Raw genomic sequence first — 13,215 nt, 5'->3', positions numbered from 1 at the left:
GTCTAGAGAACACAACCCACCACCGCACTACATCCAGGTAAACGAATGTGGTAGTGCTGAAGAGCCATCCAGTGGCTGAATTTGCTAATGACAGTTTAAACAATTGCAGATTTACAATCTTCATAGACAGGTACTGGATAAAATATGCCAATATAAAATAAGCATTCCTCAAATGTATGAAAAATACATTTTACATAAATTATGTAAAAGATTCAGTTGCATATCATCATTACTGACATTAAAGGATAAATCCACCCCAACACTAAAATGGCTACATCTATAGACATCCTCAATCTAACACGAATCTATTGAACCCTGTAAAGAAGAAATCGCTTTACCGTTTACAGATTTATGATTTCTTGGGCATTTTTCAGAGAATATGAATGATAACACAAAAACTTTTCTTTCACTCATGGTTAGTGATTGGCTGAAGCCATTTATTATCAATCAACTGTGTTTAATCTTTAAATCCTAATGGCAACAGAAATTACCCAAATGACCCCGATCAAAAGTTTACATACCCCAGTTCTTAATAACGTGTATTGCCCCCCTTAACATCAATGACAGCATGAAGTCTTTTGTGGTATTTGTGGATGAAGCTCTTTATGTTCTCAGATGGTAAAGTTGTCTGTTTCTCTTGGCAAAAAGCCTCCAATTCCTGTAAATTCTTGGGCTGTTTTGCATGAACGGCACGTTTGAGATCTCCCCAGAGTGACTCAATGATATTGAGGTCAGGAGACTGAGATGGCCCCTCCAGAACCTTCACTTTATTCTGCTGTAGTCAATGACAGGTCGACTTGGCTTTGTTACATAGTTACATAGTAGGTGAGGTTGAAAAAAAAAAAAAAAGACACCAGTTCATCAAGTCCAACCTATGTGTGTGATTATGTGTCAGTATTACATTGTGTATCCCTGTATGTTGTGGTCGTTCAGGTGGTTATCTAATAGTTTCTTGAAACTATCAATGCCCCCCGCTGAGACCACCGCCTGTGGAAGGGAATTCCACATCCTTGCCGCTCTTACAGTAAAGAACCCTCTACGCAGTTTAAGGTTAAACCTCTTTTCTTCTAATTTTAATGAGTGGCCACGTGTCTTGTTAAAACTCCCTTTTGCGAAAAATTTTTATCCCTATTGTGGGGTCACCAGTACGGTATTTGTATATTGAAATCATATCCCCTCTCAAGCGTCTCTTCTCCAGAAAGAATAAGTTCAGCGCTCACAACCTTTCCTCATAACTAATATCCTCCAGACACTTTATTAGCTTTGTTGCCCTTCTTTGTACATCACTCCATTTCCAGTACATCCTTCCTGAGGATATATTTGTGTTTTGGTCATTGTCATGTTGGAATGTCCAAGTACGTCCCATGCGCAGCTTCCTGGCTGATGAATGCAAATGTTTCTCCAGTATTTTTTGATAACACACTGCATTCATCTTGCCATCAATTTTGACCAAATTTCCTGTACCTTTGTAGCTCACACATCCCCGAAACATCAGTGATCCACCTCCGTACCTTTCATCATAGGCCTTGTTGACTCCTCTTCAAATGAAGCATTTATGGTTGTTGACAAAAGCTCATTTTTGGTCTCATCACTCCAAATGACTTAGTGGCAGAAGGTTTGAGGCTTGTCTCTGTGCTGTTTGGTGTATTGTAAGTGGGATACTTTGTGGCATTTGCATTGTAATGGCTTTCTTCTGGTGACTCGACCATGCACCCCATCTTTCTTCAAGTGCCTCCTTATTGTGCATCTTGAAACAGCCACACCACATGTTTTCAGAGAATCCTGTATTTCACCTGAAGTTATTTGTGGGGTTTTTCTTTGCAACCCGAGCAATTTTGCTGGCAGTTGTGGCCGAAATTTTAGTTGGTTTCAACAGAACCCCTTATTTTCCTCGTCTTGATTAGAGTTTGAACACTGCTGATTGGCATTCTCAATTCCTTGGCTATCTTTTTATATCCCTTTCCTGTTTTATACAATTCAACTACCTTTTCCTGCAGATCCTTAGACAATTCTTTTGATTTCCCCATGACTAAGAATCCAGAAACGTCAGTGCAGCATTGGATGAAAGATGCAAGGGTCTGTCAGGAGTCCAGAAACACACTGACCTTTTATACACACACTAACAAATCACAGGTGAGGATGGTTACCTTTAATAGCCATTCAAACCCCTTTGTGCCAACTTGTGTGCATGTTATCAGGCCATGTAAACTTTTGATTTGATTGATCATTTGGAAAGTTTCTGTTGCCATTATGATTTAAGTACACACAGTTGATTGATAATAAATAGCCCAAGAAATCATAAATTCTGCCAGGGTATGTAAACCTATGAGCACAACTGTATATACATTTTTTCAAGCCAATCCGATCCCATGCTAAACTGTCAGCGGCGGCTTCACTGTAGAGGCGGGTGCAGAGGAGATGGCCGACAATGGAAGCCCCATAGTAAGTCTATGGGTGACGTCACTTCCCATTCATACAGCTGTTGTCGGCTGTGTCCTCTGCAGAGCTTCCGCCGCTGGAGACCAGACTGGATCGGCTTAAAAAAAAAAAAAAAGTATGTACTGTATACGGATTTCTTCTTTACAGGGCTATATAGGTTAGTCTTAGATCGTGGATGTCTGTAGATGCAGGGATTTTAGCATTAGGGTGGACTTATCCATTAAACTTGGTATTACTCAAAGGTAAAAAAAAAAAAAAATAACCTGGACAAGAATACTACTAAAAAATGATCCATCGTCTTCTGTATTATGCTTACTGAGCTCACTGAGCAACCCACTAGACCCGGAATACACAGCCACTGCGGAAATTGGAACTACTAACCTGCAGCACACTTTAACTTTGTAAGCACCGACAGGGTCTGGCTGTCTCTTTCTCCCCGTTGCTGGAAAAGAAATTGATGCAAGTGTTATTATATACATTTTATTATGATGATGCAAGTGTTATTATATATATTTTATTATGAATGCAGTACTGACATACTGGTATTGATAGAGAAATGCTCATTACAATTCCTGCCCGAGTAGAATCTAAAACATAATCGTCAGGACATGCACAGTGCGGCCATTGTATCGAAGACTTACCAGCAATTATGGTGGTGAGCGTAAACTGCATGCCTCTGAAGAGACCCACAAAACTCACAGACACTAAACTGACTGACAGACAGGGTTGACTGGTAGAAATGTAACTGAGGATTCTACAGCCACCACAGTGAATTTAAATTAGAACTAAAAGGCAAAACTTTTTAGCATTTTGTATTGCACAGGGGAGGGGTACAGCCAGTGCCGGGGCAAGGTCATTTGGTGCCCAGGGTGAAGATGCCTAACTGCGCCCCCCCCCCCCACACTGCAAGTGGGGTAATAATTATGTCGAAAGTGGCATCAGTGTGAGGAAAAAAATGCCCCATGTGCTGGTGGTGACAAGGTAAAATGATCCTGCACCTGTAGTGTCAAAGAAGAGAGAAAATGTCAGTGATATCAATGGAAAGACAAATGCACTTGTGTCACTCAGAGGAAAGACTGCTCCAGTGTTGATAGTATAGGTCTAAGAAGGACTGGCGAGGTGGGGAATTGTGGGTTCCTTTGACTAAGAGGCCCTAATTCTGGCAGCTAAAAGCCTGCCTGTGAGCCCCTTTCCCCACCACATGATGACATACAGTAGATCTGTACGTCAATAGTTACATAATATTTCTCATTACCTATCCTGGCCCACACTACCTTCCTGGATAGGTATAGTGCAGTGATGGTAAACCTTGGCACCCCAGATGTTTGGAAACTTCCTTTACCCAATTTGCTCATGCATTCTGCAATGTAGTTGAGCATCATGGAAACATTTTTTCCAAAATATCTGGGGGTTCGCCATTACTGGTATACTGCATGGTAGAGAATGTGACAATTCAACAGTGTCCTTGGGGGCAGACAATCCATCCAACAGGCTCAGTCTGATATCCCTATAAGCTGATGCAAATGCATATTAGACTCCCTTCTCACACGTATTTAGACATTTTTGTGAATCCCAGTGGCAAGAATCTATAGATTCCTGCTGCTGGGTTTGACTGCTGTGAGTGAATAGCTGCTGCCCCCAAGCCCCTCCACTACAATGGCAGGCTTTCAGTGGTTTTGGCTATTTGCACAGTGGGGAACCTGAATGAATGTACTTTAGCTGCGCTGATCCCGACAGAACCTACTTTGGCTGCGCGGATCCTGACTGAACCTACTTTGGCTGCACTGATCCCGACAGAACCTACTTTGGCTGCACTGATCCCGACAGAACCTACTTTGGCTGCACTGATCCCGACAGAACCTACTTTGGCTGCACTGATCCCGACAGAACCTACTTTGGCTGCACTGATCCCGACAGAACCTACTTTGGCTGCACTGATCCCGACAGAACCTACTTTGGCTGCACTGATCCCAACAGAATGTACTTTGGCTGCGCTAATCCCGACAGAACGTACTTTGGCTGCACTGATCCCAACAGAACCTACTTTGGCTGCACTGATCCCGACAGAACCTACTTTGGCTGCGCTGATCCCGACAGAACCTACTTTGGCTATGCTGATCTTGACAGAACGTACTTTGGCTGCGCTGATTGTGGCTGGTGCCCTATTCAACCATTTTTATTAATTTCTGAAATCCAAAGCATCACATTGCATCCATACTCGGACACCCACCACCTCATGGAAATAGTGACATAAGGCTCATTGAAAGGAACCTATGAATTTTTTTTCCCAGCAGGTGAAAGTCGATGGTCTAGTAAGAAAACATTTCTCCACAAATATATATGCGAATATATTATTATTAAGAAGACAGAAGTATTACATCTATAATAAAAGTAGGTACCTCCACTCCCTCCCCCCATTAGTGTCCAGTTGAATTCAAAGACCTCAATCACATTCCTTAACATATTGCTTTGGAGAATGAGGACTCCCCCTGTCTTCCAAGGCAGAGCAGCGCTCTCTCCTAAATCTCCCGCCTCCATAGCCACACCAGCCGAGGCATGGGCGGCACCCGAGCGATGTCACCAGTGGGTACCGTTCCACTCACCCTCACTTCCTCAACTTCCCCTCTCTCTGCGAGCGCCCATTCTGTGGGCTCTCACCTTGTTGCACCACAGTTGGAGGGAGAAGAGTGTGGAATCTTCTCTCCAGCAGCTGGTGCAGCTCTCGCCCTGTGCTCCGTTCTCCAGCTGCCTGTGGCAGTGTGATTACTCCTCTCATTTCGGCAGATGGAAAACGGAGCACTGACAAGCTCCCGGTGGCCCCTCCTTCACAAGGCCACACAGCGCCCAGGGCAAGTGTCCCTCCCGCCCACTCCCCCTGTACCGGCCCTGGGTATAACCCGTTATTTTGTTCCTTTTTTGCCATCTGGGGTATGCGCCATTGACTTCCCATTCTGTCCAATAGCAAAAACAGAAAGGAAAGACCTCAAAAATTAGGGAAATCCATGGTTGGCACCAGGATCATCAGAACTAATGTCCCCAATCGGATGTTTTCCCCTTTATTTCTGTGTTGATAACAACCCATTTGTGATTTTCTTTTGATTTAACTCTCAGTGATAAAGATAAACAGAAAAAAAGGGGGTGGTCAGGTAGCACAGTTTAACTCTATTTAAAGAGTAACTCCACATTTGTTGAGAAAAAGAAAAAAAAAAGAAAAATTCTCCTCTGGGTGGTCTCTGTACATTGCAAGGATTATAACAAACTTTGTTGCAGATTCCTTACCTTTTGTTATTCTGAAGAAACCTCTGTTTGTTCCTCTGTGCCTCTGGCCTGAACAGGTCTAATGGGAGTGGTTTCATAATTATCTATCAGCTGCTGCACCTGCACAGCACTAATGAGGAAATCTGCAGGGTCTGCATCCCTTTAGACGTGTTCCTACAGGGAGTATCTCACCAAATTTATTTTTTTTGTTGCAGGAGATGCCTTAAATCTGATTTGTATCTTAGGCAGACTACTGGGTTAATTGGTGAGCCAATCACACAAGCAGGAAGTGATGTTTCTGGGGAGTGGTCAGTACACATTCAGTGTACAGAAGACCTCCAGGTAGCCATATTGCACTGTATTTACAGAAAATGACAGCGACTGAAGATTAAAAAGGAGATTTGTTTAAATAACATTCAATTACAATATGGCTTGTGTTGCAATTGTATACTCTATTATTTTTTCTTTATTTGCTATTTTTTACCCCATGAAAGTGGAGTTACTCTAACAATGTTCCTTCATCAAAGTCTCATTAATATGTAAGGGCTCTGGTATATTGTACATGGTGGCATCCCTATATGCTCATTGCATGAGCAGGCTTCCCTTCCTGCTGATACTTTAGATTGTAAGCTCTCAGGAGCAGGGCCCTCCTAACCCACTAGTCTTGAATGGCATTGCAACTGTATGGTCTCCCTATATTTTGTAAAGCACTGTGCAAACTGTCAGTGCTATATAAATCCTGTATTATAGTTACATAGTTAGTAAGGTTGAATAAAGACAACAGTCCATCTAGTTAAATCTGAGTGAGTGTCTACAATTGTCCCTACCCCTGTACATTGCACACTCATATCAGTCCCTACCCTCAAGGAGCCCACAATCCAAGGTCCCCATTCATATACTAGGGCCAATTTTGTAAAGAAGCCAATTAACCTACCTGCATGTCTTTGGAGTGTGGGAGGAAACCGGAGTACCCGGAGGAAACCCACGCAGGCACAGGGAGGACATGCAAACTCCAGGCAGGTAGTGTCGTGGTTGGGATTTACTGCTAGGTGAGAGTGCCAACCACTACACCACTGTGCCACCCCATTTTATTATAATAATCAAACTGCTGAGCTTTGTCTAATAGAAAAGAATAGGCTCTCTCTGTCTCTTATGATGTCAAACACCCACACTGCATATGAAAGCCAGAGAGGCCACATCATCCTTGTCTCGGCTGCAGGTGACATTAAAAAAGCTCAGAGAAACATCTTATTAATAGCAAGACGGAGTTACTTTGTGCTTACAAATATTGTGTTATTTTGGTAATGATGACGTGACCTACCGATTCATGTCAAATATCATTTTTAAAGATCAGCCCACTTTAAAAATAACTGAAAGCCAAGATACCTGCTGCTCACGAAAGGATTCAACAATAGAACAAATTCAAAAGGCAAGCAGGAGCCGTGAAGATGAATGCAGGTACCATTAACTGAAATTGTCAAGTGGAATTCTAAAACCTCTTAAAGTTTTCCAGTTTGGAGTTTTATTAAGCCTCATAAATGGAAGGGATTGTGGCTTTGTGCAAAGATGGGGAATTTAGAAATCAGAAGACTGGCACTGCATGATCACATGGCCATAACTTAAAGTGTATATAAACCCCATCAATTCATTTTTCATTTCTGCTTTCTTAAATATATCATTAAAGTGGATGTAAACCCGATTTTTTTGTCTGGCACAATATAGAGTATGGGAGTTCAGATCAGCTGTGCCCAGTCTTGCCACAAAGAGTTAATTCAGCTCTGAGCAATCCTCATATCTTTTTTCAGTGAAATAAAAACGGACAAACTGAAATCTTTGTCCGTTCTTCCCCCTTGCTGTGAGTGACAGGTGATTTACATATCTCTACATATCACTAGCCTAAAACATGCATTCTTTTTTAATTCCCAACCCCACTCCTTTCTTCAGGATTGTCTGTTCCACACCTCAGCATGCTTTGGCACGCTGAAGTCATGTGGGGACTTTTCTGGGTTTTGACAGGATGTTAGTGATCATAGCAGAAGTTCAGTGTAAGAAATACACAGGAGAAAATGCATGTTGGTAAGGGGAGTCTACTGACATCACGACTCCACCCACTGAGCCCTCGAAAACAGACCCACACACAAAATCTGCAGTTTTTCGGGTCTGATAGCAGACATTTGACAGATAAGTATACATGGAGGAGGCATGTATATTCTTCTAGATAGCCAATATTGCAGTAGTTTAGAAAGGATGAGAGTGGCTTTACATCCACTTTAAAAGCATTTTTTTATAACTGTTTAGGTTCAAAAAGTATCTTTTGCACCTCTGGACCATTGTCCCCCATCTTTGATTTAGTCCTTTTATACATTGCTAGAGAAAAAAAAAAAGACTCTTGCTCATAGAATCGTAACGGTTATTAGCTATGAAACTGAATATAACCAAAACAAATGGAAAGCCTCTACACTTGGGAATATCCATTGCACTTCAGAAAGCATGTTGGCTATCAAAAAAGAAGTCCATCAAACAGCGCAAAAGTTAGCTTATGCACCCTAGTTGCAACATCTAATGATAAAAACTTCCTCTAAGGTTTGTTATATATACATATATTTTTTTTTAGATTGATTCTTCATGTTTTCTCTGTTTGTTATTTTCTCATTGAAATACTGGCTTTTTATTACTATTATACTTCACACAATGCTGTGTGGAATCATTACAAATAAGTTTATAGGAGTTAAATTTATCCAGGATACCTTTTTTCAACTACGCCATTAGCTGAATACCACGATAACCATCATAATCAGTACATTAGTACACAATATATACTAGTTTTTACTCAAGAGCTGCAACTACTAACGATTATTTTGTCTGTCGACTAATCTAGCGATTATTTTTATTAAATTTTTTTACTTAATCTAGTGTTCTGTTTTGATTAGCTAATTAACCCTTTGGATAACTTTACAAAAAATTATAAGTACATAAAAAAAAAAAAAGTAAGATAAAAAGAATATAACTAGTACATACATATATATTATATATAAAGTAAGTAGTTATATTTTCTTATCTTACCTTTTTTGTTTATGTACTTATTTTTTGTAAAGTTAAGATAAAAGAATATATATTTATATTCTTTTATCTTAGCTTTTTTTATATTCTGTTCAGAAATTCATGAATGTTTATAATTTATTTTTTACAATGCTTTCTTTTTTTAAGGGGGAGGGTGTGTGGGGACAGTGCCAGTGTGTTTTTTGTTTTTATTATTTTTTACAATTTTTTTTATTATTATTTATTGCAATGTTTTTTTTTTTATCAGCCCTGTTGGGGGGGCTATAGTGAGATATCAGGGGTCTTAACAGACCCCTGACATCTCCCATTTGAGACAGGGAAAGGGACTAGGGACACAGATTCCCCAGTCCCTTTCTCTGTAGCCTCTGCTGCACTGATAATGAATGGAGAGAAGACAGCGGCTTCTCTCCATTCATTAACTGAGACATCGTAATCACAGGAGGTTACAATGCATCAGTTATGTGAATGGAGGAGCCGGGTTTACCAGCTCCTACCTCCGCTCTCCATTCTGAGATACCGAGGGGGGCGGCAGCACGGAGGGGGGACACAGAGAAGAGAGAGGGGGACAGATGCATGGAGGGGGAGAAGAGAGGGGGACGGCAGCACGGAGGAGAGTGGGAGACGCGGAGCAGGATGAGAGAAGCACCGCGCTGAAAGCCGCGGTGGGGGTGTGGACCTGCAACTCTCACTGTGTGACGCATCAACGCCTTTCACGCACGTCGACGTAATCGATTATGTCGACTCGCCGTGGCAGCTATATATATATACACATATACACACACACACACACACACACACACACACACAGTAGGGAAATACTTTCCACATCTATGTGCTATGGGTCTGAGAGGGACTTCCCTGTTGTCAGTTGACTACAGGTATTCGCACAGAGCTCTGCAGCTCCGATCAGCACACAAACTGATCACCAAGTCCTTCCTAGTAAATGGAACTGCTGTGACACAAGTAGCTGCGTGTCTGTAGTAAACAAATGTATTGAAGCATCAAATAGGTTTAGCTTCACATACACTTTATTAAGTAAACAGTCTCTATTCCTTTAGTAAATCATTGTCTTAAAGCCATGGGATCAGCGACAGCCAACAACTAGTATTTTCAAGAGAGGTCAACAATAGAAGCGAACATACAGTGCCTTAAAAAATTCATACCCCTTGAAATTTTGTAATTTTGTGGTTGCAACATGACAAAAATGTGGAAAAAAATTCAAGGGGCAAGAATACTTGTTTAAGGCACTGTATTTTCCTCAATAAAAGTCGTCCTTCAAGCAATTTGCCTTTAATACAGCTTTGGGAGCAGAAGCAAAACACTTAGTACAGCACATGCTGGGAAGCTTACCTCTGCAATTTCAGGTGTTGATTCTGCTTTACTGACATAGCTGAGCACGTGAGACCAGTTCTGGAGGTAGACACTGACCTATAGCAAGATAAAGCACATAAGATCAGAATCCTGACCTCTCCCTTCAGCAGAGATCACATGACTAAAGACCTAGCCATTGGAACAATTGACCAGACACAGTGGGATCCTTGAGTAGCAAGTTCCCAAGGCACGTTAACCACTTAAGGACAGAGCCTCTTTTTTAAAATTTGTTGTTTTTTTTTTTTTTTTATATATATATATATATATATATAGAAAATTACTTAGAAGAAACCCCAAACATTATAGTTTTTTTTTCTAACACCCTAAAGAATAAAATGGCAGTCGTAATACTTGCTGTCACACCATATTTGTGCAGAGGTCTTACAATCGCACTTTTTTTTGGAAAAAAAAAACACTTTTTGAATTAAAAAATAAGACAGTATAACAGTAAAGTTAGCCCATTTTTTTTTTATAATGTGAAAGATAATGTTACGCTGAGTAAATTGATACCCAACATGTCATGCGTCAAATTGAGCCCGCTCCTGGAATGGCGACAAACCTTTACCCTTAAAAATCTCCATAGGCGACATTTAAAAAAATTCTACAGGTTGCATGTTTTACAGAGTTGCATTTTACATGATACAGAGGAGTTATTATAGAATTATTGCCCTTGTTCTATCAATCGCGGCGATACCTCACATGTGTGGTTTGAACACAGTTTTCATATGCGGGTGCTAGTCACGTATATGTATTCGCTTCTGCTCGCGAGCTTGGCAGGACGGGGCGCATTTAAAAACATATATATTTCTTATTTATTTTACCTTTTTTCACTGTTCTTTAAATAAAAAAAAAAAAAAAAAAAAAAAAAGTGTCACCTTTTTTCCTATTACAAGGTATAGAAAAAAAAAAAAAGCATCGACAGGACCTCTTAAATATGAGATTTGGGGGTCAAAAAGACCGCAGACCTCATATTTACACTAAGCAGCGGTGGGCACCGGAGTGCAGCGGGGGGGGGGGCACTCCCGCCGCAGAGACCACTCTTAACAGAAAGAACGAAGAAGAGGATACCGGGGTTATGGCAGCAGCTAGCTGCCATAACAACGATTCTCTTCAAACTTAGGACGTATATATATTGACGTGCGGCGGTCCGTAAGTGGTTAAAGTGGTATTAGACACCACAATTATTATTATTTTTTAATTTTTTTTATTAAACGGGCCTCTTGCAGATTTATGGCATAATATACTAGTATGCAGACCATACTAGCACATTATGAGAGACATACCTGTCTTAGCCCTTGTACACACAGTCGGACATTCAGACAACCAAATCCGTCGGATTTTGTCCGAAACTGGTGTTGCATACACACGGTCGGACAAAGTTGTCGGAAAATCCGATCGTTCAGAACGTGGTGACGTTATTTCGTTACAACGGGAGTACGTTCAGGCTAGTAGCCAATAGCTTTGGTCTAGGAATTTGATCTGAGCATGCGTGGCACTTTGTCCGATCGGAATTCTCTACAAACTATAGGATAAAAAGTACCATCAGATCATGTTGTCTGAAAATCTTATAGCCCAGCTTTAAAACTTTGTCGATTGGATATTCCGACGGAAACAGTACGATGGAGCCCACACATGGTCGGATTATCCGACAACCCGGTCCGATCGGACATTTTCCGTCGGAATGTCCGACTGTGTGTACAAGGGCCAAGAATGATCTCCTGCAATGGGCTGTCAGTGCTCAAGCGCTTCAATCATCTCTTGGTCCTATTTCTGGGTTTGCCCCATTTGGCCATTTGAATGGCCAGGCTGAAACAACCTCACTCTTGCGTAGGCGCGTGGAGTCATTTCACCGCAACACAGAGCGGGTGCTGTAAATGTACTCAGAGCTGCTCAGCCACAGCTCAAAGTACAGTACTGTTGGCAGGCAGGGAGAAGCAATTATGACAGAAGAGACCATTAGGATTTCTTCTGTCATAAAAAAAAAAACTCTACCTGTCCACATTTTTAATTTTTTTTAGTTAAATATCACTTTAAATTATCACCAATATGTGTTTAGTATATTTTTATTACTTAAATTCCACATAACTCGATCTCCAGTAACAGGACCAGCACTTAATAAGTATAGCTGACAGGCTCTCACCACCATATTTTTTTTTTTTGTGCTTTTTCAATCTAGTCTTGTCAGTGCCACCAATTTCTCTTAATGGTTACACCAAGTCACAGCCCAACATGTTTTGCCATGTCCGACTTCATCACGGTAACCTTGTTCTTGTTACTGGAGATCAAGTTATATGGAATCTATTGATGTGTCTGTAAAAAGAACATTCCTGGTGAGATATACTCGAAATATATTTAAATAAAGATTTTACTAAACTTGTGGAGCGCTTTTTCTTTGCATGAAATCCCTACTTAAAGCGGAATTCCGCCTGAAAAAAAAAAAAAAAAAAAAATTTAAAAAGTCAGCAGCTACAAATACTGCAGCTGCTGACTTTTAAAATAAGGACACTTACCTGTCCAGGATGCCCGCGATGCCCTCACCTGAAGCTGACCCGTCCCTCGGCTCCGGGTGGAGCCGAGGGACGGGTCAGCACAGACAAGCACTGTGCTATTATTCATGCTATAAGGGAACAGGATCCGTTTTTTTTTTAAGGAAAACAAACACTTTAATACACAGGTGTTGATTTCCTAAAACTGGAGAGTGCTAAATCTGGTGCAGCTCTGCAAAGAAGTGTCAAGGTATTTTTGTCAAAGGTTAATTGAAGTTAGACACTGATTGACCAACATGCACAGCTGCACCAAATTTTGCACTCTCCAGTTTTAGTAAATCAACTCTATTTATACCAATTTTTGAAAACACAGAAAGAGGTCAAAGTTTTACCTTGATAACATTCAAGCACATATTGATGACATGTTTAGCGCTAGTACAGTAGTCCCGTGCTCGAGAGTAGCATTTAAGAGCATTGCTAAGATCTCCACAGTCCAGGTAATGATCTCCCAAATCATCATGACCCCTCCTGTAAAAAGATGATCAGTGTGATTACATAGAGTGACCAAGTAGCATACAACAATTTCTTTATGCCCATTATT

The 13,215-nt window shown here is 41.0% G+C and overlaps 1 protein-coding gene across 2 annotated transcripts in view; it reads right to left on the bottom strand.

Annotated features, from left to right (window-relative positions):
• GPS1 (G protein pathway suppressor 1) overlaps nt 1-13,215 on the bottom strand; it is a 48,298-nt gene that overhangs the window by 17,412 nt on the left and 17,671 nt on the right. For both annotated transcript variants that reach the window (XM_077458870.1, XM_077458872.1), the window contains exons 5-7: nt 13,007-13,142; nt 10,108-10,185; nt 2,821-2,881 (exon numbers count right to left, since the gene is read on the bottom strand). In XM_077458870.1, the coding sequence (XP_077314996.1) occupies nt 2,821-2,881; nt 10,108-10,185; nt 13,007-13,142 (275 nt within the window). The remainder of the gene's footprint in view (nt 1-2,820; nt 2,882-10,107; nt 10,186-13,006; nt 13,143-13,215) is intronic.

This window comes from Lithobates pipiens, unplaced genomic scaffold, assembly GCF_037356315.1.
Source record: "Lithobates pipiens isolate NorthernLeopardFrog02 unplaced genomic scaffold, aLitPip1_a1.2 Scaffold_28, whole genome shotgun sequence".
Lineage (NCBI taxonomy): Eukaryota > Metazoa > Chordata > Amphibia > Anura > Ranidae > Lithobates > Lithobates pipiens.
Note: the sequence above shows the minus strand (reverse complement) of the source record. Positions and strands in the feature narration are given on the sequence as shown.